A 27,886-nucleotide genomic window follows, 5' to 3' on the forward strand; every position below is an offset into this window, starting at 1 on the left:
CCCATCAGGATAATTCTCCAGCTCTCAGCTGGGGAAATGCTTCAAGGGGGGTAGGGGGGTGGGGGAATTTGCATTGCAGTTCTCCACAGTTCTTCTAATTCCCATCTGGGACAGGAACACTTGTTTCCAGTTGAAGTAGGAATTGCGCCTCATAGTCCTCAATGAACTCAGCTTACAAAAAGCGGAACAACCTTAGAGGCTTGGTGTTTCTGCTCATTCTGAGAGCAGCATTGTACTTTAACAGCTCCAAAATTGGTGCATTTTTTTTGCCTGCATGGGTTACTGATTAGGGGCACCACATTCAAACTCCAGGCGTCTTTTAGTGCAGATTAACGCATACGTTATTTAATTTTTGAGGAAACCTTTTGTGGTATCATGTCAATCGGGTCACAGAGCTCATTTATAACCACTCAGTCGTAGCCTTTTAGTAATTGTGTCCTGGGACTTACCCTCACTGTTAAGCCCATAACTGACCACTTTCAACACCTCTTTAGAACTTGACCCTCAGGGATGCAGCTGAAACTGCCTAAGCCATGAGTCTCCTTTCCTCCAAACCCAAAAGTGAGACCTCCTATAACAAATGCTTGGAATGTCCATCAGGGTCCTTCAATTAACATCTTTTTGGTGAGCTCTTTCTAACCCTCCACCCTGTGCACCACCTCTATGCTAAAAGTACGAAATGGGTTAGAGTGTGGCTATGGTCACCAGTATCACACAAGCTCATACATACTCTACTCACGCAGGTAAGTTTTTATACACAACTTCACTGTCCCACATGGATGGGTGAAGGATAGGAGTTGCAGGGGAGTGAAAGCGCATTTTAAAAATGCAGGGGAAATACCACTTTAAAAATGTGGGAGAAGTTGGTAGGTATCTCTCCCAGGAAGGATCAGGTAAGGTGGCCTGCCGTGATAGTGTAATCTTCTCAGTGACAGTCCTCTACAGCCTGGAGAGCTGACTGTAGTTGTACTCCGCAGACGGCACATGGTGTGCCCTTCTACACCATAGAGCCCCACACTGGGTCTCCATCTATGTCACAAATGCCTCCAGCACAGACACATGATTGTTGTGGGTGTTGAGGTATGGGGTCAGTTAATCTACAGCTTGCTATGATAAACTCGAGGAAGGGGTGCACCTTAACCAAGCCATTTAGTGGTCTTTCTCCATCATTTTTTGCAGTTCTTTGTCTTTTTTCACTCACATGGTGAGCTTCACATGCTGTTCTAAGCGACTTTGTTTAACCGACTTCATCAGAATATAAAAGTACCACAATCAGAAAACACCTAGGTCTACCACAATGGGACAGCTCCATTTTCCTTGACTTCGTGAGTGTAGGGGCGCCATTTTACGCATGTACTGGACATAGGTCACTACCTATGTCTAGCTATATAATGGTAACTCCGAACCTGGGCATGTTTGGTATCAAACATGTCGGAATCATACCCCAATACTGTTGCCAGTATTGGTTGTATGATTCCATGCACTCTGGGGGCTCCTTAGAGGACCACCAGCATTGCACCTACCAGCTTATTGGGATTTCTGGACAGCCCACAATGCTGCCACCCCTCAGACAGGTTTCTGCCCTCCTGCTGCTTGACCAGCTCAAGTCCAGGAAGGCAGAACAAGAGATTTCCTTTGGGAGAGGGGGGCAACACCCTATCCCTTTGAAAATAGGTGTTACATGGCTTGGAAGGAGTAGCCTCCCCAAGCCACTGGTATGCTTTGAAGGGCACATTTGGTGCCCTCCTTGCATAAACCAGTCTGCTCTGGTTCAGGAACCTCCACTCCCTGCTCTGGCATGAAACTGGACAATAGAAAGGGGAGTAACCACTCCCTTGTCCATCACCACCCCAAGGGTGGTGCCCAGAGCTCCTCCAGATGGCCCCTTGATTCTGCCAAATTGAATCCAAGGTGGGCAGAGACCTCTGTGAGCATCTGAGTGGCTAGATCAGGCAGGTGATGTCGCAGCTCCCTCCTGATAGGTTGTCACCTGGCTAGGTGTCAAACCCTTCTTCCAAGGCTATTTAGGGTCTCCCTCTTGGGTAGGTCCTCAGATTTGGCCAGCAAGATTCCAGCAGGATTCCTCTGCGTTGCTGACTTTGACTTCTGGCCACAGGAACTGAAACTGGACCATCCAGGAACCGACAATCTGCACCCACGATGAAGACTCTGTTCCAGCAACTGCAACATTTCCCCGGCTGTGCATCCTCTGTGGGCGCCAAGTCTTCAGTCTGCACAAGGAATCTCCCTTGGAGTGAAGGACTCACTTCCCTGCATCCATTGCCACCAATGTAGGAAGCTGGCTTGGTGTGTGGTGAGTACCTATGGTATTATCACCTTTTACCAGGTCCAGGTATCTCCTCCTAGATAAACCTTGGCTGCTCATCCACGGCTAACTCTAGAGAGCCTGGCTTCTAGACACTGCCTACACTTCACTAATAGGGGATACCTGTACCTGGTATAAGGTGATAATAACATAGGTTCTCACCACACACCAGGCCAGCTTCCTACAATCTATCAGTTTTAATTAAAGGAGGAACAAAACAGTGGAACAGACAAATTACATAATAAAAATACATTGCACCTAACACAGCTATTGTGGTGCGTTTGTGGAGTTCTCCTTTGAATGCTTCTGTGCAGGTGGAGAGTTTGTACTTCTAAATTCTAAATTGTGAGATTTTTTACAGTCACCTCTGTGTGTAAAAGTATCTCATTTTGCCTGGCTTGTAATGCTGTTGTACTCCCCTCCCCCATCCTACCAAGCAAACCCCTCTCCTGGCCCAAGAAAGCTCCCCAACCAGAAGTGCTTGGTTACTTTTCAACCCTGCACAGGCTTGTTCCTTCATTATATTTTTAACCAGATGAGTCATTAGCATGATGTGTGACATTAGAGGACCCAGGTTCTTGGGTGTCTGTGTTCCTTTTTCAGAACAAGATGAGGTGTGCCTTAAGAAATGGTTGGTGCAGAGCTTTTTGTGAGTCTTTTTAAAATTGGAAATCTACATTTCTGAGTTCCATATAGAACTTGAGTCCTTATCTTGCTAAAGGATGTGCGAACCTTCATTCTGTCTAGGTTCCTCTTGCAGCCCCCATATTTAAATTTGGGCCTACATCTCTCAGTGACCCTCTTTACTCAGTCATTTCATTCTTTACAATTTGATGTGTATATCCAACATTCAGGGAGATTTACAAATATCCCCAAGAGCGCGAATGAAAATGTGTGTAAATTTCCACGTGTACTACACCTAGCATATTATTCATTTTGTGACCTAGTCTTGGGTTGTTGTTTGGTGTACATGGCTTCAGTGTTGTTGAATGGCACTTACATGAAATTGGATTATTGTTTGGGATGGTGACTACCCACCTCAAGGAATAATCACAACCCTTATACGGATGAACCGTCAAAGTCACTAAATTAACCTGAGCTCAACTCGCTGGTAGCTATGGCATAGAGCTGAAAGGCTTAACTTAGGGCAATCTGTAAAGTACTTAGGCAGGACTAAGCCAGTAATAAAGTGAAAATAGCGAACCATAAAAATGTCAAAAAGATTTAGAATAATAGATCATTAGTCCCAACACAAAATGACACTTAATTGACAAAAATCCAACAGGGAAACAGGAGATATGAGCTTTAACAGATTTAAGGGAAAATGGTGCCAAAAAGCACAAAGGGCCAACAACACTCTTTGGTCACGATAAGCTGGAATCTACGTGCAATTTGAAGGTGACCACAATAGATTGCAGGTTGGGTACACAACCAGATTCATCCTGTTGATAGATTTTACCTTCTGACTTGGGGCTCAATTGACATTTTGGCAGATGGGGTAATGTTAGTTAACGTCCGTCAGGCCGAGACTACTGTGCTCGACAAATTTGGAAATAATCACCAAGTTAGCGGTTATTTCTAAAGCATTGGCAGGAACCGCTGTTACAGCAGTTCCTGTCAATGCTGTTTAAAGTTTGGTGTACACGTCTATCAACATGACAGAGCTGTCCATGAAATGTATTTTAATTTTATTTTCAAAAAAGAAAATCCCAAAATGGGAGTTTATTTTGAAAATAAAAAGGAAAATGCTTCCCTAACAATGGGAGCATTTAGAGGTAAGTTTTCACTGCCCTGGCGGAAAGGGGTAGTCAAAACTGCTAATTCCGCCCATCTAAATCAAGTGGACAGAATTAGATGTCAATCTCCGATATCCCTTATTCTGCTGGGGTTTAATCACAGCAGTCATGGAGTAGCCTCCACTATGCTCCAGCCAAATGTCCCCCACATTTAAATTGAGCAGGCAGACTACAGTCTTGGCGGCATGGATTTGCCTTTGCAACAGAGTATCCATACTGCCAAGATCTAAATCAGGCCCTTAGTCTGTTGTGTTCCAATCCACCATAGAATGACTGTTACACTTTTAAAATCCCTGAGGACCTTATGGGAGGCACCTGGAGACTCACATGGTGTCAGTCAGAGGCTGACAGCAGGGTCCAGTCTAGGTCTAGTTGGCGCTGGTCATCTGGGTTCTTCCAGGAAAAGGTCTCTTGCAGCTTCTTATTGTCTCCCTGTAGCCACACAAGAATTTAACCAATTGACACTTGATGTCCACTTTTTTTGTCTTGGGTACAAGAGGAAACAGGACCAGTCATTCGGGCTCCTTGCAGGTCACAGACCGCAGGTCCAGTCCCCTTCTGAACTTCCACCTGAGAGCCTGATGGTGCCACATTTATGCCTGGCAACAGCTTCGGGGTGGGAGTACCTCTGGGGCACATACTAACAAATAAGGTAAAAGTTTCAAGGGCCAATACTACCATTGTTTTCAACAGTTATTGCAAACAGGCCAGAAATGCCATGTGTCAGGACATTTTCAAGATGGCAAATGTCTTTGGCCATACTCAGCTTGGGCTCTAAGGGATGGGGGCATGTGTTGAGAGTGTACTACAGTAATCCTAGGGTCCTCCCACGTCTTAACACTAAAATCCAGTTTGAGGCAGACACTGTAACTACAACAAACACAGCAACAGAACTCTGGTAGGACAAAAGCAGGGCCCTCCAATAACCAGACAATGGATATACAAGAATTGTCTTGGCATCCTCTTCTCTCCCTCTCAGGTTTGCTCAAAGTGTTACATGTAGTTCAACAGACCTGTCAAGCAGGATTTGACACTGTAATGTAAATAAAAATGCCTGCAGTCCCCACCCTGCATGTGGGTTTAGAGGAGTCATCTCTCTTCTTTAAAGTCAACCTATTGTTTGCTCCAGGGAGGCAATGGACACCTCTATTCACGCCTATTCAAGTCTTAACACAGCTGATACCTACCAAAGAGTTATGCTAATTAGCCTCCTGACAGTCCAAGCAGATAAGTAGTACTTTTCTAAAAGTTCATTTTCTTTAATAGTTATTCAAATCTGACTTGACCATTGAATTGGATTTTTAAATAACTACTAAAAAATAACGTGAACTTACTGGGGTATTGGGAGGGGACATACCATTATCCCCTTTGGTGATTTTACTGGCAGTCCTAGATGGGTTTGGAGAAACATGAGCTGAATTAACTTTCCTGAGCATAGCCTTATTAGTGGCAAAGGGAGACATTGCAGTTCACTGGAGATCTGCCACATCTCCCTCCACATCGAAATGGCGCCAAGGGGTAGACTGGTGTGCAAAACAAGAAAAAACTGTTTACGAGGCCTGTGGCTGTCCTTGTAAGCACGAACGAGAATGTGGGAAATGGTTGGGACAACTCCCTTAGTTACTTCTCAGCTTGGAATCCAAAGAACAGTGTATCCTATAGCAGTGTATTTGACTTTTACTGACAATGTGTATCTTTACTTGAGTACCTGTAATGCTGCATTGGTTCTAAAACAGTCTGTGCCAGTGTTGTTTGTATTACAAAAGTCAATAAAACTGGTTTATCAAAAAAAAATAACTTCTAAAAATAGCTATTTCATTAGTTTGTTATGCGGCCCCGTTCCTGAAATAGAACATTAGTATTTGACACTGCACTCTGGTTTTCGGTAATAGCTTTATGCGTCTTGCCACAGTAGTGACATGGTTATATTAATTTTCTACATTGTCCATTTTTAAGTATCATGCACCTTACCTTACATAGGTGTGACTTATTAATATTTAAGAGGGATTTTTTTACTTGTAAAAAAGAGTTGGCTTCGACTGGTAGAAGTGCATTTTTTTGCACTGTTACAGTCAGGCTACAGTAGTATGTTTGAAGCCATGTTTAGTTTGCCACTATAGTGGATGACAAAATGGGTACTGTAGTCCACTAGTGACATTTAACTTCTAGGCCCTGGGGACATTTTCTACCATATACTAGGGACTTATAGGCAAGTTAAATATGCTAAGTAGGAGTATGCCAATTGGACCTTGTTTAAAAGGGGAGTGCATGCATTTTACTGCTGGTTAGAAGGGATAAGGTCCACTGAGTTCTAAATCCAGGAAAAATATAGGGTTCAGCAAAAGGCAAAAATCAAGGGTGACCATGCAGAAAAGGTAGAGTTCCTACAGCAATCATTTCAGGTGAAGTGCAGTAAATGAGTGCTTGGGAGGGATGTTTTGGGTGTATTTATTAGTGCTGTGCTTGCTCAATGGGCTAGGTCATTTGTGAATATAGAAGGATTGGGCTGATATAAGCATTATGGTTGAAGGCTTTCCAAAAAAGCACAGTATTTTGCTTTGCCTTGAACCAATGGTTATTTCTTGAAGCTGAGTGTTTGTTTTGTGGGAAACCCTGACCAGTCTGGGGGTACTTGTCTTATATTATTTCAACCAGAGCAGTTTACCATTGGTGTCTAGTGGCGTAACCTTACTGTTGGACTTAAAACTAATCACAAAGTAGGCCCGATACCACTTGATTTTCAGGGTAGCAAAGTCGAGCAGTCCATTGGGAGGTGGTGTGGGCTTAGAAATTCAGCACCCTATTCATCAGGTTACAAATATATCCAGCTGGTAGTTTGATTTGTAGAAAATGAAGTACGTTAATCACACACAATGACAAAAAGGATCGCTGCATGCAATTTGGCAGACAGTGGTTAGTTGGGAACTAATGGTAGCAGTACCCTTGGTCAGTTATGGGACAGTCTATTCTGGTGCAGTACTATGGCCCTTGGCCAGGGGCAGAGGGACCATTACTGTGCCTGTAAGGGAATGTTGGCATGGTGCTGTGGTTATTATCAATCACAGGCAAATCTATCAGGTAGCCCCAACTCAACTACACTTGTATCTACCATGGAGGACTAATGTTACAGTATATTTATATGTCTTCTTTCTGACGTTTATGAACCTTTCATAGGCTTTGCTTGTGTGCGCTGGTGTCAGCAGAGGCCCTCTGCTCTGATGATTTGTAATTGGAATGACCCATCAAGCGAGTGTACTTCAGTCTGGGCTTAAGTCCAACTGACAAAGATCAATCAATCATTAGTTTTATAAAGCACGGCCTGTCACCTGGGGGTGGGTGGAGGGGGGTATCCAGGCACTGAAGGTTGTTGCAGCTGGTAGTTAATCCATGAAGAGCCATGTTTTGAGCTTTCTTGTGAACTGAATGAGGGTGTGTGTGGTCCTCAGGTGGGTGGGGAGGTCGTTCCAAATCTTGGCAGCGAGATGGGAGAAGACGGGTCCTTGGCTGTGACAATTCTTTGGACTTGGGCGAGGGATGTTGATTGGAGCTCCCTTGCGGGCTGGTAGGAGAGTCTGCGGTTGATGAGACTATGTCCGATGTTGTGGAGGGCTTTGTATGTGATGGTGAGTACCTTGAATTTGCATCTCTTGTGCGCGGGCAGCCAGTAGAGATTCCTGAAGTGTGTGGTGATATGGGTCCACCTGGGAAGGTCCAGTATGAGTCTTGCGGCTGCATTCTGAATGGTCTGGGGGAGATGGAGGAGTTGGGCGGGGAGTCCGACGTAGAGGTTGTGTTTCCATAGTTTAGCCTGCTGGTGATGATGGCTTGGGTTACAGTTCTTCTGGTTTCAATGGGGTTCCATCTGAAAATCTTGTGTAGCATGTATAGGTTGTAGAAGCTAGCAGCGGCTGCTGCGTTTATCTGTCATTTGAAGGTGAGCTTGCTGTCCATGATGATGCTGAGATTGCGGGCATGGTCGGTTGGGGTCAGGGGTTGCCCAAGAGTGGAGAGCCACCAGGAGTCGTCCCAGGGGGAGGGATTGTTTCTGAAGATGATCACCTCTGTCTTGTCTGTGTTCAGTTTAAGTCAGTTGGATTTCATCCAGTCGTTGACGTGAGTCATGGTGTTGCGGAAGTTGCCTCTATTAGAGGTGTGGTTTTCAGAGAGGGAGAGAATACGTTGGGTGTCATCGGCGTATGAGATGATGCGAGACCGTGGGAGCGGATGATCCTGGCTAGGGGCGTCACATAAGTGTTAAAAAGGTTGGGGCTGAGTGAGGATCCCTGGGGTTCGCCGCATATGGTGCTCTTTGGTTCTGATGTAAAAGGAAGGAGGTGGACTCTCTGGGTGGGTCCTGTGATGATGCATAGATCCATTTGAGGGCGTTGAGGGAATTCATACTTCATGTTGTGCACAGCCCACTACTAAGAGTAGTTTGCAGCAATGCAGGAAAAGTCCAGTGGAGGTGCACTGGTGGCAGTTATCCTCTCAAAACTTCCACATCCCTCCCAAACAAGCAGGTTCTCACCTCAGGCCGCAGCAGACTCTCAGCACTTAGCAATTCTTCAAAGTATGACCTCATCAACAGGTCGCAGTTCCCTCAGTGGTTCGGTTCTTCTGGGTGCTAAGTCTCGTAGTTAACTTCTTTTTGGGATAAATTCCAGAACACCTACAGTCACATGTGTCCGGCTGTTTTCACAAGGGATACATGTTTGGCTACAGGACCTCCATCGCAGCGTCTCGATGCAGGTAGCACCCCATGTCGTTGTGTTAATTCTGCTGCACCTTAGTTCCTCTCTGCCTATGCTTCTTCTGTGCATCATCTTCTTAATTTAAGGACACCTCTAATGTGTTTCCTTGGTACTCAGCCAGCCAGTTCTTTACCTTGAAGTAGAATGTTGGCAGCTCTCTTGACATTTTTAGCGCATCTTACCCCGCTTACTGGTTCCAAAGTTGGCAAGTGCAGCTGGTAGTCAATACCCAACCCTGGAGGCCATAGAAATCTCCTGGTCGCAAATGGTGTGGGACTTCGGGCTTCTGGCCAGGAAATCCTGATACACTGGCCGGAAGTTTCTGCCTCAACTTAATACTCAAGTTGCAGAGAGTTGTGTATTCTAACAGTTTAGTTATTTGTAGCATTCTGTGCAGTTCTGCATTTTTGTGAACTCTGAACAGAGTGGACCAGCCATGGTCTTTGTGACAAGTGTGATCAGGATTGCAGTGGAGAGCTAGGAGTCTCATCTCAGGAGCAACCATACAACATGAGCTCGAAGGCAAGAAAGTCAACCACATTTAACTATCTGTTAACCTGTAGAGGGTAGCCATTGACAGGAACAAAATGGACAAGGAAGAGGCAGGGGAGACTCCCTCACTTCAAAAGAACACTCTTTCTCTTTCCTTATATTCAGCAACACTTCGTTATCTGACCTACTGAAAAAGGTGCCTTGAGGGAAACCTGCAGTATCCATTTCCAGTCCGTGTTGTCCTCCTCTTCGCATCCTTCAACTTAAGTACCACACATAGTATGGCACATACAAAATGAAATCAATTGTGGCTGTAGCCACATACATTGTTTAGCTCTGCACATTAATTCTTTAAACGTAGGCTATGCAGGCATGCACAACACCTAGCCCCTCGTCTCAATAAGAGAAGTGAACAATTGCAAATGAAGGAAAGGCCGACAAGCTGTTCTAAAAAAAAAGCAGGCAACAAGGAAGAAGGCCTGGCCTACAGTCTGTTCACTGCCAGCACTGTCAGTCCTCTAAAGCCCATGTAGTTGACAGTAGTCACTCTCCGAAGAATGGGAGGTGCGCTTGGTGTGCCCTCCTTACCACAGAGCCCTGCTCAGGGTCTCATTCCAGGTCACAGAAAGCCACATGCTTGAGTGTCATGTGTGCTGATGCGCTGTTGAAAATGCACCATCTTTTGTCAGTTTGAGGTACATTTGTAGAATTTTAGGGCCCTTGCAGTGACAAAGTTGAGTCCCCGCCTTTTTTTTATTTGGCCTATTTGTCCTAAAAGGCGATTGCTGATGCATTTTATTTTACGAGTTCATGTATGTCTGGAGAAAATAAATACACAACGGTTATCCTTTGTGAGCTTGCAAGGCAGAGTTTTGTTTGCACGGAATGTAATTTTCAGAACTTTTCTAAATATCAGTACAGTCTGCAGAATATGCCAGTGGTGCAAGGGCACAAAGCATGGCTAGCAGCCAGAGGTGTTATTCTTCAGGCTTATAGGATTGTCCTGCTGTCCAGGCAGGGCTATAGCATACTTGTCAGACCGATTCTTTGAGCCAGTTGAAATTCTTCCGCATAAAATACATATTGGTCAATTCCAGATCACTATAATTGGACATGGCTAACCACATATAGGCATACTTCAACCAGCACATATACACCGACCAATGTGTCCACTTGGTGATCTGTCACTCCAACTGTCAACTCTTTCTTATATATTTTTGCACTCATCTGTTTATCCTGCCGTCCACAAGTTTATATACCATACCTGTGCATCCATCCACCCAACCCCATGTGCTCTGCATAAAGTATTAAAAAAGTAATAGTAAGGACCAGGTCCCAGAGTGTTCTTGTGAGCCAACCACCAGAGTTGCTGAATGGAGGGTTGACAAATACTACAGAGGATTATTCTTGATTCCAATTCACTTCTCCTTCTTCTACCACCTTTTTACTTCCTATCTCTTTATCCTAATTTTGCAGTTTTTTTCATCCTGCCTTGCATGGTGAAAAGGAAATCCACGTTCCTCAAAAATTAGTGCATGTGCCCATCACCTGCAACCACTGGCACACATTAAGGACTTATGATGCATCTCTATCCACCCACACCAACACGTCTAACCTCTCACACCCAAGCATTCAACCACCTACCCACATCCAGGCATGTATTTATTTAACTACACCTGTGTCCCTCCAGCCACAGCCGTCCATCTATAACCATCCAACTCTGGATGCACCCACAGCCATCCAACAAGCTATGTTTTATTGTAGACAACCAAACAGCCGTTGAGCCATCCATACATCCAACCAGTATTCACCTGTCTTCATGTGCCCGGATGTGCCCGGATGTGTCTTATATCACTGCATGTAGGTGCGTATATGGGGGTCGGGGGGGCGTTTCTGGATGGGCGTGTGTGCGCATCAGGATATGTCTTTGTGCATTTAGGTGCATGTGGGGGAGTATGTGGGCTTTCTGTTTATGCATCCAAACCTGCACCACAGAAAGACAAATGGCCATTATTACGAAGAACACTCACACCTAAAACAAGCAAACCTATTGGCTTTGCCAAAGCTCGTTCTTTCAAGAGACAGGCATTGGGATGTGAAACCTGTTTGCAGAAGATTCAGCACTGATGCCGCCCACATCTTTGTCATGGCAACCGGGCACTGGTCTGTGTCAGGAGGACTTGTTTAGCACCCGGCTGCCGGCTGGGATCTGGCCAGGTAGGCGGCGCACGATCCCAGTCTCCGGCTTTTCTCGCATCCTTCCACTTTCTTCAGTTCACCGCGTCTTCCTCTTCCTACCATCTCTTTGTACGGTCCCACGTGGACAGGGCGAGAGAACGTCAGTGTATCCGAGCAGTGCACATCCAAGTTCATTTGATACCTGTGAATGTTTCTTGTTTTCCACAGGAAATAGAGTCCACGTTCAAATTACGCTCATCGGGTGCAAAACTGCAACCAATTAATAAATTAAAGCCGACTGAGCCTGTGAGTAATGCAGTAGGAAAGGTGCATTCCACTTAAAGCATGTGTGTCGCACAGGCCCCGCAGCCAGACGGAGTTAGGAAATCTTGTAACTTATAAAGTGGGACAAAAGGGACCCCGTTCTGTACTGTGCTGCAACCCAGCACTTGGAAGAATTTGCCTCTGGTCCAGAAATATATATATATATTTTTTAATGCAAATCCCAACGGTCCTTAAGAAAGACTGGGACACATCCTTAAATTCAATGAATGGCTGAATGGCCCCAAGTGACTCAGAGTAATTTTAGGTCGCTGAGTCATTTTTAGAATCGTAGAAAAAAAGCTTGCTGTGTGCAAAGCGCAAATCATCATGAAATGTCATTTGGCACCTCAGTACGTGTCTCTTTTACATAGTTGGTTTTGCATCAAAAAGATTTGAAGGACTCACCAGTGTAAAAGTCACATTGTGAGCCAGTCGGACCATCCAATTGTTGGTGCAGAATTGTACAGGTCTAGTCTCTGTCCAACGGATATGTCAGTGCAAAATGCCACCAGCACCAAGGCAATCCCAGTGGCCCAGACCCTTTGGTGCAGGGGATGGAGGGATGCCTTAGAGACCTAGAGTCAGATGTGCAAAGCCCTTTTGCAATTCTTAATGGTACGAATCGTTATTTCGGGCCATTAAGAAATGCAAAATGGCCAATTCCCAGAATAGGAAATCGCCAATAGGGATTTCCTATTTGCGAGTTCTTTTCTGATTTACAAAGCATTTCCGAGTGGAAGTCTGTGGTAACCAGGTATAATTTCTAAGAAGTACCCAAGGTGCTTTAAAAAAAAAAAAATGCAATAGGGCACACACATGCCACTTAGGCATATGTGTGCTCTACAGGTGCACCCCTATTTTTGGGGTGTACCGAGTCGGGCCTTTTGCCCTTTGCCATTCCTGGTTTTGCATTACCTAAATAGCGATTTCTTAATAAGAAAACACTATTTAGGAAATGCCAAACCGGCCCATTGACTAAAATGCAATGAGATTTCCTAATAGCGATTCCTACTTTGTTTGCATTCTGGTGCCACTTTCCTGTATTTATAATGGTAAAAGCAAAACAGTAATTACCAGAATTCAAAGAAAATCTCAGATTGACCAAGTATCCAGACTTGACAGTAAGACAAATTGAGGTATTTTATATAAGTGGTTATGCTATGTAAATAAGGATATTATTTTTCATGCACTGTTGCAAACAATAATACAATAGTGGAGGTGCCGTCACGTTCTGGTGATACAAGAAGGCTGAGAAGGAGGAATACCCCCCAACTAGACTATCCATATTTAGGAAAACATAAACCATGAAACCAGTCCTTATCAGATGTCACTGTTTCTGCCCGGAATTCATTACTTCTATCTGTAAGGAAGCAACACACTCTTCTAACATTGAGAAAACAGTTTAAAACTCGATTCTTTCACTAGTTCCTAAGCCAACTCTTTTTCTGATAAAAAATAATAGATCTTCACAGTTTTTCAGATTTCTTTTTTTTTTTAACACATACTTTATTATATTTTTATTACATAGGACTATCAATACATCAAATGTTTCATCAGGGTGACATTCTACATTGATCTAATGATTCATATGCATTTAGTTATATTACAGTCAATATAGTTATAATTATAATAAACCATAAATATGACCCAACCCTCCCCCACCATAACCCTCTGGCATCACCACCCATCACTTGTGACCCGTACTTGTTGTAGTATTGGAAAGGATATAGCTGTTACATCTTACTGTGAAGAGAGGTATGATGCGTACTATACTCTGTCATATTGCGTGGGGAGGGGGCAGAGAAACCAATTGCATTACCTCCCATTTCATTTTAAACATTCAATATTGTTACATCAGGCGATCTCTGGGTGGTGAGCGTTGTCAGTTATACCGCACCATCCATGAGGGGCGTGCATATTGCATACTGCAAATGGTTAATCTGGTGCCATATCCCAGGACGTGAGTCCCTCTAATAAAGCATCCCATTCTAGGGAGATGGATTTCCTGCAGAGTCCTTGGTACACCTCTTGAGGAAGAGCCTCACTATCCGCAAGCCCCCAGTGGCTCACCTCACTACACCATGCCTCCAATCTCGGAGCTGTGTGTGCTGTCCAATGTAACGTAACAAGCTATTTTGCCAATAATAGAGACAGGTTTGCAAAAGCGCAGTACCACCATAGAGCCCCGCTGTCCGGGCTGGAGCTCTAATATACACTGTGCTAGTGTTTTCCACTGATCTAGCCCGTAACATTTGTCAACGCCATTGCTACTCCTGCCCAATACTTGGTTAGTCAAGGACAGGTCCATAACCTATGTAACAAATCAACTTTTGGAGCCTCTGGAGCCTTACTTTGAGGGCAATTGGCGGAAGCAGTATGGAATATTTTTGCAATCTGAAGTGGTATTATATATGCCCTGTGTAGGATTGAGAATTGAATACCTTTAAATCTAGAATTGTGTGAGAGTTGTCTTGGATATTCAAGTATTCAGTCCCAGTTTTTATCAGTTATTTCACAAATGAGGTCAGTCTCCCATATCAGGGGTGGGGTGGGGCGGGCGAGTCTCAGAATGGGCACTCCTGGCATAACAACTTATGGAACTGACCCTTCGTGATCTGTGTTGGTGAGTAACCAATCTTAGACAAATTGTGACCGGCTAACCAATAGGCCAACCACTGTAATTGGCCCCCAATGCCCAAAATATCCCCACCGTCCCCAAGACAATGGAAGATATGACTTAGTAAGACCAATTCTACGGCACCTGCTACACCAGGCACAATTCCCCAGTATTGTATTTAGCAGACAGAATATCCATGCCAGTACCATCATCGGCACGTTTACGAAAAAATATAGTAGGTGCGGTAACATGACCATCTTTGCCACAGCTAACTGGCCCACGACTGATATGGGTAGTGTGATCAGGAAGACAATTTTCGATTTAAGTAATTATTCAGTCGCCCAAGATTACCCTCTAGTAGATCCTTCGTTTTGCAATAGATATGAATGCCCAAATAGCAGAAGGCATGAGTAGCAACTGGCAGTTCGAGCCTTCAGATTTAAGCAGTGGCATTAAAATAAAAAGCATAGGACTTTTCAATGTTAATGCGGAGGCCAGATAATGCCCCGAATGTTGTCATCAATCGAGGCATACCCTGCAATCTGTTACGAAGGTCTCAGAAATATATAATTATATCGGTAGCATGCATGGATACAGAGTGTAACTCTTGATCCAACTGTATACCCAATTCCTTTGAGTCCTGACGAATATGCTGTGCAAGGGGTTCGAGCACTAACACAAATAAATGTGGTGAAAGGGGCAGCCCAGTCTCGTCTCCCATGCTACCTGATATGTGTCCAGAATATGTGGCCCAGTCTTAGCCTAGCCGTTGGGCTCTGAGAAACCCATTGAATGTACGCCTGTGGGATGCCATACCATGACAATGCCACTATCATGAAATCCCAGCCTACTGTATCAAAAGCTTGGCGCACATCTAATGAGACACATCCTGCATATGGGTAAAGATCACTCAATGCAGACATGACATGGAACAACCTGTGGATATTCAGAGCGGTATTGCAACAGGGTATGAAACCACATTGATTCCTGTGTTCTAATCATGGGAGCAATGGGAGAAGTCGGCGGGCTGGATCTTACTTAGAATCTTAAATTAAGTATTTAAAATGAAGAGGGGTGTTTTGCTTTCACTAATGAACGAGCTGACAAAAATCTCTGGAATGCATCTCTTAGTTCAAATGAGACATTTATTATTACTTCACCACGGGGTTCCTAAAAGGAGATTAGCATGTTGAAAGCACACGTTTAAAAATAGTCACAGCAATGAAAGGAAAATATACCAAAATGATTCTCAACTGCAATGTACACAGAAAATATATGTAGTTATATTATATTATGCAAAGCAAATAATGAAGTAAAAATTCATCACCGTAGGGCCTACCGGATGCTTCATCTTTCTCATGCCAGCAAGAAGAGGATCCCGTTCAACTGCGAGAAAGAGATCTCCATCCTCACAGGACAGGTGTCAGGCATTTGATGTCTAAATCCTGACTGAGGTCTCGGAATCCACGACTACCGAGCAGGGCCATCTTTTATATCTTAAAGAACCTGTGAAGGGCTTTCTAGAAAAACCCCTCCCATAAAAAAGAAATATTCAAAAATGCTGGCTAGTTTAGGTAAGCTTTGAAAGAAATGCGTTGGAACCTAGCCAGAATCCCAAGGCACACCTCCCAAAGTCAAACCGTTCCCTGCTTGCACTATAAACATCAGCCTGGTACATTCTTATCGTGCTGACTGCCTAACTCCTCCATATTATGTACTAGCTCCTAGGTGATATTATGTCCTTGTTCTTCGGTGAGAAAAAGCACAAAAACAAGCACAGTTTACAATGTGGAAAAATACGAACAAATTTAATATGGCAGTGTCTAATGCTATGATAAAGTCAATAGGCAGCTAAACTGAATACAAAATGTAGTCTGCAACTGGTGAACATTAGGCAGCTAATCCAGGTGCAAAGTGGTGCAACACAGTCAGTGGTCAAAAACACATATTTCACTACAAGGGGCCGGTATGATGTTGGTTCCGTAGGCGGTTTACCAGGCTTCAGCAGTGATGTTACCACTTCTTCTCTAGGGTGGTAGGATGCAGTTTACACTCTTCTAAAGAGGACTTATAGAATTCTTCGAGGCGTGACACTAATTTGGAGGTGTACCTGAAATAAAATTCTATTGAGAGCCCATCCGAACACTGTGTTTTGTTTGTAGTTAGTTCCTTTATTGCTCCCTCCATCTCTTCTGATTTTATGAGCACACTTAAGGCTTCCCTTTCATCCACTGACACTCTAGGTAGTGATGCCCTCTGTAAAAAAATGTCAACAACTGCAGGATCTGGGAGGTGGTGGCTCATAAAGAAGTATGTAGTATTCGTGAAACTCCCCATTAATATTCAGCTGGGTATCAAGCAAGCTGCAAACCGGGTCATTTATGGATAATATGGGTGTGGGTGTGGTGTCCAAACGTACCAGAGGGGCCAGTAGTGATCCTGACCTGTGTGTACCTCAGTATGTAGTTCTGGGCATATGCCTTATAGTCAATCAGGTGGAGCCGTTTCAGTAGCTCAGCATACGAGATTTGAGCCATTTGCAGTTTGTCCTCTGCCCCAGTGTCAGTGAGTGCTTTTGTCTCAAAGAATCCCATCTTATTTTCTAGCTGTGTTGTTTCTTTGACACTTCTTGGTCAGCACCCATCACTGCACCTATGGACGTATTACGCACCATGACTTTAAAGGCCTCCTATTCTACTAACAAAGAAGAAGCAGTACCCTCATTCTCAGTAAAATAGTTGTCAATAGGATGGGCCAGCGTCTCCCTGAAATCCACATCCTCTAATAAGTCTGGTAGTAAACGCCATGTGGGTATGGAAGTTGTCAATCGTCCCCAAGACAACGTTATTTCTACCGGGTTGTGATCTGAAAGTGTTTTACCCAAATTTGTGGCCTGTATCACACTGAGCAGGAGCCTTGTGGGGCGAGGAACCTATCGAGGCAGGAATGAAACGTGTGTGGTTGGAAATAGAATGTGTATTCTTCCATGGCTTTTTTTGGTTACGCCACACTTAAGATAGACCCCAATCCTCCATCCACTGTTAAAGGGCCTTAGACTGGCAAATAGATACTGTGCCTGGCAGGGGGGATGCAATCTATCCAGTGTGATGTCTAAGACGACATGAAAATCTCCGACCAACATCCAGGTATATGCCGGCCACTCTGCCAACACAGTAAGCAGATTGAATAGTAAGACCTCTTGTCCTTTGTTTGACGCATATATGCATCCCAGCACGACTCGTTTGCCATCTAACTTGCCCCTGAGCATGATATATTGCCCTTGTATATCTATTTTTGAGTCAGTTATTGTAAATAGAACCCCAGCTCGGAGCCTTGCCCAGTTCTTATGAGTATGCTCTTTTCTGTGTTATTTCTATATATTATTGTAGAGAATGTTTGTCTTTTCCTGCTTGTTTTTTCATATGTCCTATGGAGTTTTATCTAATGTTCCCCAACACTTTAGTACCAGGTTTGCATAATTATAGGTAATAAATTACATTTTAGCTGGACTATGATTGCTACTCATGTGAATGCACCAATATAATGTATAGAAATCTGAAGCCAGCTGGAAACAGCTTCCGAACATATGCTTGCATGAGTGAAAATAAGAAAGAATCTTGCAAAAGATTGATCTCATTGCTATAATTATAAGCTTTGCAAATAGGACTTAACCTAGACACATACTCTCGATTCACCACCTCACCATTGATATCTTCGTAAGAAATTGAATGGCAGTTTATTTCTGTCTTGATCTGTGAATGATGGTCTTCATATTAGCTGGACAAACCAGTTTGATATCTTATTAATTTTATTTATTTATGGATGTAGCAATTTAATATAGCACAAGCCATATTTCTATGGTATCGGAGTGCTTAACATAGTGGAGATCTTTTTATTGTTAAACAAAGATGGGTAAAAAAATGCAAACATCAAGTTTACAATGTAAGGATCTGAGAAGAGTAAGGGGATAAATAAATTGTCGGTTTCTCAACTTCTTCGGCAGATTCTCACCTTTTGAGATCAAGGTGCACAACAGTAAGGTGCATTGCGAGGAGCTGAGCATTAGTAACCCACTTAAAGCATTGTAGTTCAAATGCTTATCCGAGGGGGAACTCATTGAGACAGGAGGATGTAGAAAGTGGAGTTGGTTCACGATGAGCGATTGAAATATTCGAGTTTTCAGTTCTCTTTTGAAGGACTGTGTTGGTTTGTAACTTGTGTGGAGGGGAGTACCAAAACTCTACAGCATTTCAAGTGAAGGATTGAGCAAGTGTCTACTGTTTCTTGGATAGAGGATTTTCTAAGTGGAGGGAGTCAGTGCTCCTCAGGGTCTTCGGTTTCCAGATAAAAAGTTGTTTGGAGTTTAGGGGATCCTATGTGGAGTGCTTTGTGGACTACTCATCCGATCTTGAAGATGCTACTTGTCTCAATATGTGGTCATTGAACAGTGATCACTACAGGTGTGACATGTTCAAAGCGTATGGTGTCTGAGACCAGCATGTCTGTAGCATAAAGAGTTGTCGTTAAGGGGCTGAGCTACAAATTAGTAAGCCCGGAAAGTAAGGAAATCCCAATTTCTAATCGGGAGACAAACAGGCTTCAAACCAATGTTTTGAAGTCACGTTTCATGTGTTATCTGTTCACAGACGTAGCACATGCTCTTCAATCACCACAACTGTCATTAAAGTCAGATACTACTAGTGGAAGAGAAGCCATCTGCAGCCACCCTGGTTTATCTTCTGATTTATTTTCTTCTCTTACCCATTTACATTTATATTTTATATAAATTTGGTAACTTAGTTTTATTTATTTTTTAATATAATGTGTTTAGATGATGCTCCAGCATATAATGACTATTATTGTGCTTTGCATTTCAACAACTGATCCATTTTAGCACAGCAGATTTATAGTACAACAATTTAATACAGAAATAAGCATAACAAGATCCGGGGAATGGGAGAGTGAGAGCTAGAACAGTAACAGAGAACAGTTCTTGTTCCCAGTTCACACCCAACCTGTAAGCATGAGCTTTTAAGTGTCACCTGAATGACACAAAGGGAGGTGTGTTCCTTAGATCTTCAGGAAGAGGATTAAAAAATGTAGTTAAAAAATATTGTTGTAATGCTAAGGCTGTTCTGGCTTTAGGTACATTTAAGAACTGGGAGTACCTGCTTCCTAGTCTTCTTTTTCCGACTGTTAAGAGAAAGTTACATACATATGAAGGTGTAAGTGTAGGGTTTTGTGCAGGATAATATTCAATATCATATTTTATTCTTGCTATAATTAAAATTAAACCACAATTAAATTGCAAGGTGTGTAGTCTAGGAAGGCTTGGAGTGATATGGGCAAATGTTTTTGGCAGAAGATGAAATTCTAGCTGTGGAGTGCAAACTTCATTTTTCTCTTTCTTTTGAGCCTTCTTCTCACTTTATATAGCTCTGTGTCTTATGCAACTCATAAATATACAGTCTGAAGTTAACCTCCCTCTAGATATAGCTAACATCATTACTCATCAAAGCCTTGAGTCACCCTTTATCATGAATAAATGGTTTACACCTACCTCCGCAAACACCCTTGGCATCCACCTCCCTAATAGCACAGATTCAAACAGAGAGACAGCCTATACAAAACAGGAGAGGGACATGCAATCATACACAATTGTACATATGTATGTGGTAGTTCAATATCGCAAACCTTGCCAAAAGGCAGTATGCACTGTTCTTTTAAAGAAGTGCACCTTCAGGTGTTACCTAACCTGGAGCAGGTTTGGGGCAGCTTTTATGGATGCAAGGATGTTGTTCCAGACCCTAGGTGTGTCTGGGAGGAGGCCTCTTGCATTGTTTTTTGTTTTTTTGTTTACATTTTTTTTTTTAGCAGCTTTGTCTCCAGTCTGATGGTGTCCTGGCTGTGGGTGAGGCTAGAGCGACCGTACAGATGGTGTGCTTGTCAGTCAGATAGGCAGGAATGCTGGTTGTGATAGCTTTGTAGATGATGGCGCTGATCTTGAAGATGTTGCTGGCTGGCAAAGGCAGCCACGGAAGTTCCATCAGGATGAGGATAATGTGGTTGTATTTGTTAAGGGCCTTGATGAGGCATGCTGCAGCAAATAGCATGGACTTAATGGGGGCCAGTGTAGAGTCTGTGAAGCCGCGAAGCAGGGAATTTGTGTCATTCACATGTCAGTACGTGGGCTTGAACAGCATCTGAAGTCACTTTCTGGGAAAAATGTAGTAGAGGGAGCTGACATCTAGAGATTGCTGATACCAGGCTGTTTTAGTTTACACATCAGTGGCTTACGTGAGGATGAAATTGGTGCCCAGAGTGAATCTCAGAGACTTGGCATTGGGTGGTATTTGGGGTTTGAATCTGTACATATTTGTGTAATTGAGCCAGGTTTGCGGTAGTTGTTCCTGGTCCTGCACACTTACTGACACAACTACACATAAGTCATTCAAGCTTCTCACCTGCTACTCCCTTCCCTTAACATATAGGACAGCCTCCTTTCATCTAGACTACAGTCCACAGATGGCTAGGAAGAACATAATAGGAGACACATATAATCTGAATACTTGAGCCTTCTTCCAGTACATCAACCCACATTCCTCAGTGACATCCACCTACCCGGTGGATTCACTACAGCTTACTTAACCTGCTAGAATGCAGGCCAGACATCACCAATCGTCCTCACCTTGTATTGATATTGACATTGTATCATAACATCATAATGGAATTCTTCTAAACCTATTCTTGCAGTAAACCAGTCTTCTCAATTAGTGACAATTTGCACACAGGAGCTTGCAGCTGATGTTGTATACTGCGATGATAAGCTGTGAAATTACTGTAGTGGAGAGTGGGTGGGTGAATCAATGGGGGATGATTCTTTGAACTGCAGACTGTAGAGGATCTATTGTCTTGCTATACACTCTTCTTCCACTCACAACTCCTCATAGGAACGAACTCGTTTTTTAAACCTCTCAAGGAGACTTTCCCCCCTACTGTGGTCAGATCACTATATTGATCTTAGAAGACCTTTAATCTTTTACCCATTGAAATACTGCAGCACGATCTTTCTTGAACTGTCCAAGAAACAGACCACAAAAAATCCTCAAGATACAATTGATAACAGTAAAGTAATGCTTATCCTGGAAAATCATCACCCTAAAAACCATTTCTGAAAGCACTCCCTTTTTTCCTCTTAGAGAAAAAAATGTAAGTCAATCCTATTCACCATGCACCAAGCTTTCTGGGTGAATGGTCCCTGTTGCATAGGGGTAGAGTCCCAGTTGGCGCCGAAGATTAAGTCTAGAAACTCCAATGGTTATATTAGGGGGAACAGTGAGAGGTACTCTTGATTTCTGCAAGTGCCGGGAGGCTTTTTTGAAAATGGCAAAGTGCACAAAATTAGTAGTTCATGATCACCACAGCCTACTGTTTTTCCATGATATTTGCAAGGACACCTTCTTCATGAAGAGGGAGTGCTGGCTAAAGCTATGGAGGTGTTGTTGGGATACCTGACTCAATTAAAAGTGACACAAGGGGGCAAGTGTTTTTTGGTATTATTTGATCCTTTTTTCTCAGTGTTGAATTACAACAACAAATATTAAACAGAAATGTATGCCCCTCTGTGTTCCTGTCAGGGTCTCGAATTGAAGTTAGTCTTCCCTAATCACCCAACAAGCAGTCAGGTGGAAAATAAATGACCTGGTTCCTGATTATAGATCACCACACCCTTGTTCCTCACAAGGAACAAAGCACACCTGGTGAGATAAAAATACATCAGTCAATCAATGAACCCAACGTCTCCATGCCCTCCTACACCTCTTAACTTCTGTTTGTTCCTACTTTATTGCTTGTCTATTTTGAACATACAGTCAAGTCCCTAAAGACCTGGACATGAGAGTAGCTTGCATAAAAACTGTAATTTCGACTTCAACCAGATGGCTTTTAGCAAAAACAGGCATAAGTGAGCCTTTTTGTGTATGTTACAAAATATTTTTTATTTAGTTAAGTAGTATGCTACCTTCTTTCAGGCTACAATTTAGATTGGCGTTACGGGTCTCTGGTATTGAAGGTAGAGAGTGAGTTGCCTTTATTTCTTTTACTGACGCTCTGTCAATCGGCAGTATACCCCTTCGTGTAACAAAATCATAAATTCTAAATAAAAAAAATTCGAAATACATTTCTATCTAGTGATAGGAGTTAACTCTCAAGCTGCTATTTTCAATGTCTTACTTTTTCCAGTAATAGCCTACCTTGCATGTTGCAAGATTTTCATGGCAGCAATTGTTGACCAGGACTATTCTGTCTACACACCACAACAAAGCCGGGCTCTGTTTTGTCTCCTGCAATTCTTAACCAGTGCCACTTTGTTTGTCGTGCAGAAGTCTACTGGAAGAGAGTCTGGAATCTGAAAACGCAGCTGATGCCACGGACTACAGCGCTTCAACACAACTGAAAGAAGCTGTTTTAGGTAGGGATGAGGAGTTTGCCTCTCCTGTTTACACTTTGCAAATCTCGCTAATCTCAGTGTTGGACTTTACATTCTGTTTTTAATTCTGAAAGATATATTATCTGTCACCCATATAGATCAAGACACAAACCGTGACAGGTCCTTCTCCATTTCATTAGCCACACTTGGTAACCAAATTGACAGAAGGCTGTGGAGAGGAAAGTTGATCCCATTGAACTTTCCTAGTCCTCATGCCCTATCTGCAAAAAGCCCGCAAATCAGAGGTAGATCTTTCAGTGGTTTGACTGTAGCAGTGCCTGACATCTGAGATGTCATGTCAGTGCCTCTGAGAGTACATTTGGCTTGGCCAACCTCATTCTCCTGTCAGACGTAACAGAAGAAATGTCCTGCCATGAAATGCTTTTTCTGTTATAGACTATTCCACCCCTTTCAATTGAAGCTCTCCTTTGCATGAGAACAAGACTGTTGGGATGATGAGGTCTAATTAAGAAAATATAGGAAAATGTTAGTGGAAGGGATTACTGAAATTGGAGAGTGAGATAAATTAAATGGATAAACATCCTTGGCACAGAGAGCAGCAAAGATAAATCTAAATGTGTGTTACTTTATACGTATAATGCTACTAGCATGCAATGGATACTGTCCATTCTGGTTTTACTAACTTGGAACATTCTGGTGAGTTAATTTTTTGTGAAAGCCACTTGTGAATTGTATGGGAATCAAAATACATTTTACCACATTCATTTTAAGTTGAGTAGTAGGTTGTACCTTAAAAAAAAGTTTATGTATAAAATTAGAAATTGGAGTGTGCCATAATCCGACCTACCTCATGAATATGAGGTAGGTTGTGAATTGCGACTCAATTCAACTGGTGGCCATCACAGAGATGGTGGCCTTCTGGGCTCAGCAGAGCTCCATGTCTGTGATCTCCTTTTAATAAAGTAAACTTTTTTTTATTTTTATGTAGACTGTTTTCCTTAAAGAAAACAGTGCTGTATTTGAAAAGAAAACTTTAATTTCTTAAAGTTTGCTTGAGATTTGTCAGTGGGTCCCTTGAACCACTGCATACTCCCCAAACACCTTTTTACTTTTACATTCCATTTTGTGATTGGCAAACCAGCTCAATATGGGAGTCAGTAAATTTTCAATGTTTTACGACAGGATTTTGGTTGCAAAACATGGATACATCCCTTACTGATTCGGTACGGGTGAGGGAAGCCTACAACACGCCCTTTCTAAATACTGATTCTGTATGAGGGGGAGGAGGAGTCACATTCCCATTTTAGGAGTCCGTAAGAGTTTACTGACCCCTAAAATGGGAGCTGCACATTAAACAATCATTTATGCTGACACAAACTCCGAATATGAGTTTTTGAATCTGTAAAAAGGTTTTATGCATGTGGCCCCAAATTCTTATCCATAATCTCCTGTTTCCCCCTCATCAGCTCCTCTTGTGGAATCTGCTTGTTTCACCTTTGTTCAAAGGAGAAAATCATACTTTCAAAAACCAAAATTAAAATATTTACTGATTTCAAGGGAGAAACTAATGAGGTTGTCATAAAATTGTCCTTCTGCTCTCTCAACTTGCCCTTCTCAATGGAAGACCATTGGGCTGCTTGTGCCCCAGTGCCAGTTCAGTAATTCCAAACTACCCTTTAACTTCTAAAGATGATTCAGTGTTGGCCCTCTTCCTCGACTGGTTTGTGTGAGAAAGAGCTATTGCTTGACATCATTTCTATTCTGTTTAGATAAATGTTGTTTGTGAGCCCTTTAATTGTGAATGGACTCTACACAAAAAAATGAAGGTAAATTACATGGACATTGAGAGACTGATTCCCTTTACAAATAAGACATTACTTTTTCTTGAGAATCATGGTGGGGAAAAAGGGGACTTCGTGTAGCAAGTCACACATTGCAAATAAATTGCTTTCAGTTGACTGGAAAATGTACTGCATGAGTTTAGTGCCTGTGTAAGATGCAATGCTTGATAGTTATGCTAGCTTCGCTGAAGAAAAAAGCAGCAGACGGACTGGCTCTGGTCGTTCTGAGTTAAAGGTCCTGGGATCAGGCACACCCAGCACATCCTTCATGGCACAACTTAATCAGCTGCTATTCAGAAGACTTCTGAAAAACAAACTGGTCAAACAAGCTTTCACATTATGCCTCATACTGTAGGACTTGGTGATAAGGTGAACTTGCAACCTTTTCCAAGTGCAGTCTCTCATTGGGGAAATTGAGAGAGTGCACTCTATAATCTGCCATCTGTTATAAGAAATGTAACACTGAGACACGCTTCTCACTTCAGCTGGCATCGTGTGATGTAGGTCAATGAGAGCGTTATAGCATGCACACATGTCAGCCAGGTAGCTCATTCAGTTTTGTAATTGTAAGCAATCAAGTGGCCCAACACGTAATGTGTCCCAAAGTTAATGAGGCTTTTGTAATCCCACTGGGTACATGTGGCAGGTTTCATAAGCAAAGACCTGTCAACTTTTTATCCACCTGTAATGAATGCCTCATGGCTCTCGATTCCGGAGCGAACATTTCCCATAATTATAATACAGATTTGAATTGTTCAGGATTAAGTTTTTTTATAAAGGATAAGGTATTGCAAAACTTGACTGTTTTCTTTGTATCTTGTCTACTCTTTCATCTTGTCTGCACGTTCACTGAGAAGTGAAGATGGAAGAGGACGAGGAGACCGTGGAAGCAGAGCTTGCTTACGCTATCACTTGTGGAGATAGCAAGGCAAACTTGATTTGGAGCAAGTTTGTGTGTCCTGGAATCAATGTGAAGTGTGTGCAGGTGAGAAAGAAGGGCCGTTTTCAAGGAAAAGATATATTGCAGTGCGGTGTGGCTTTGAAGGGGCTATTGTAGGAAACATATTCAGTTGTTTATAATAGTAAGACTATGCGGGTTATTCTAACTTTGGAGGAGTGTTAATCCGTCCCAAAAGTGACGGTAAAGTGACGGATATACCACCAGCCGTATTACAAGTTCCATAGGATATAATGGACTCGTAATACGGCTGGTGGTAAATCCGTCACTTTTCCGTCACTTTTGGGACGGATTAACACCTCCTCCAAAGTTAGAATAACCCCCTATATTTGGCAAGTGTCTATGTAATGAAAAGACTGTTGGAAGAAAGGGGCTTCTGTGCTGGGTGGGTTGGAGGATCAGCATTTGGTACAACGTTTTGAAACTATCAGTTTGAGGGTTGTCTTTAGGTTGAGTTTGCATGAGCATCAGATTGAAGGTCTATCTTTTGTAGGAGGCTGCCATAGTGTAGGTTTGAATGTTGTCTTTCTGAAGTGATTGTGATATTTTATATAAAGTTTATATAACATTTAAGTACAAGGATAGGCATAAGGCTCTACTGAGGAAGAGTTTTAGGTGGTGGTGTTGGAATGGTCACCTCTAAGAAGAGATTTGGAGGTGGGTTGAATGAAATAGCTCTTCCTGAAAGAGCTTTCAATAGGTTAAAGAAGGAGTTCCCTCGAATGCCATTGCAGTGGTGCTAAATGGAAGAGCTGTTTTTAGCAAGATTAAAAAATACTGTTGGGCAAAAAGTATCAGTTAGCAAAGCATGTCAAAAATGTTTGCAAGTGGACAATTAGAATGGATGTCTTTAGCAAGAATGCATGCTTGGGATGAAAGAGTCCACTCTGGGGTCTGCTAGTGAAAGACTGCCATAAGATGTTGCTTTGGCATTTAGTAGAAGCTATCCCTTTGGTAATAGTTTGCTGACATGTGTTAGAATGGTCCACTTGAAGAAGGGCACATTTTGAAAAGAGTCTGAGAGGATGACCGTAGAACCATGAGTGTGAATCAGCCTATTCTGGTGTGTTTATGGTAGTGGAATAGAAAGGCTGTTACTGGAAGTTTGTAGTGGCGAGTTGACAGTGCTATCTTTGTTAATGGTTGTAGGTTTCAGGAGCTGAAAGTCTATCTTTTAAAGAGGGTGTGGAGTGGATGTTTTAACTTCAGAGATTGTGATAGTAGTATAGGGCAGAAGGGTTTTTATTCAGAGAATTACAAGGGACTGGAGGGTAAATTGTGCATTTTGGAATAGTCTAAAGAGTGTAAAAGTTTGAATTTGAAAGATACAGAAGTGATGTACAGCGTGGAAGGGTGGTCTATAGGACTGGCTTGTCTGGAGTGGGGTTTATGGCCATTTTTAAGGAAGGTTAACTGATTCAGCTAAAGAGCTTTCTTTGGGACGAGTTTTGGAGAATAGAGATGAATAAAAATGTATAGTTTAAATCTGCTGCTGTGTATTGTTTAGGAGGAGGGTGGCACCGTTTGGTACTATTAGATTTTTTACACTGTTTATTACAGATGATTAATTTTTAAACCCACTGTTCCTTTGCTTTTCAGTACAATGATCATCTAATCAGTCCCAAAGAATTTGTCCATATAGCTGGCAAGTCCACTCTAAAGGACTGGAAGAGAGCTATTCGAATGAATGGGGTGATGCTCAGGTTTGTTGCTTTGCACTTATGCTTTCCCTTACACTCTTATTATCTCTCTCCCTCTCTTTTTTGCTTTTTCTCTCTCTCCATCCATCACATGCTATTTTGTTGAGAAATTTGATGAAACGCTCTTTCCTCATGTGGATCATGGAAGAAAAAACTGCTGGTTTCATTTAGCTAGACACGATTAACACTTTCCTCATAAATATTGTGTTCTTCAAATGTATGTTGCCGAGCTATCCGCATAACCAGCACCCAAACATGTCTATTGCTGGACCCAGGGCCAGTCCTTCAGCTTCATAGGGTAAAAGTTGAAATTGTCACTAATGCAAGTACTCACATTCCTAGTGGAGGATATGTTATAACTACCTGTCCATACCTTTTGCTGCCATATCAGCTGCACAGAGACCAAAGCTTTTGACCCAAAACAAATTGTCTGCATCCAGGAGGAGCATGATTA

General features: G+C 42.7%; 1 protein-coding gene across 4 annotated transcripts in view; it reads left to right on the forward strand.

Annotated features, from left to right (window-relative positions):
- The window catches only part of GMEB2 (glucocorticoid modulatory element binding protein 2), a 136,640-nt gene that overhangs the window by 36,808 nt on the left and 71,946 nt on the right, over positions 1-27,886 (forward strand). For 3 of the 4 annotated variants that reach the window (XM_069243284.1, XM_069243282.1, XM_069243283.1), the window contains 3 exons: positions 22,866-22,954; positions 25,632-25,759; positions 27,332-27,435. In XM_069243284.1, coding sequence (XP_069099385.1) covers positions 22,866-22,954; positions 25,632-25,759; positions 27,332-27,435 — 321 coding nt within the window. Of the gene's footprint in view, positions 1-22,864; positions 22,955-25,631; positions 25,760-27,331; positions 27,436-27,886 lie in introns of those variants that run through there. The other variant, XM_069243285.1, reaches the window with a different exon arrangement.

This window comes from Pleurodeles waltl, chromosome 7 (assembly GCF_031143425.1).
Source record: "Pleurodeles waltl isolate 20211129_DDA chromosome 7, aPleWal1.hap1.20221129, whole genome shotgun sequence".
Classification (NCBI taxonomy): Eukaryota; Metazoa; Chordata; class Amphibia; order Caudata; family Salamandridae; genus Pleurodeles; species Pleurodeles waltl.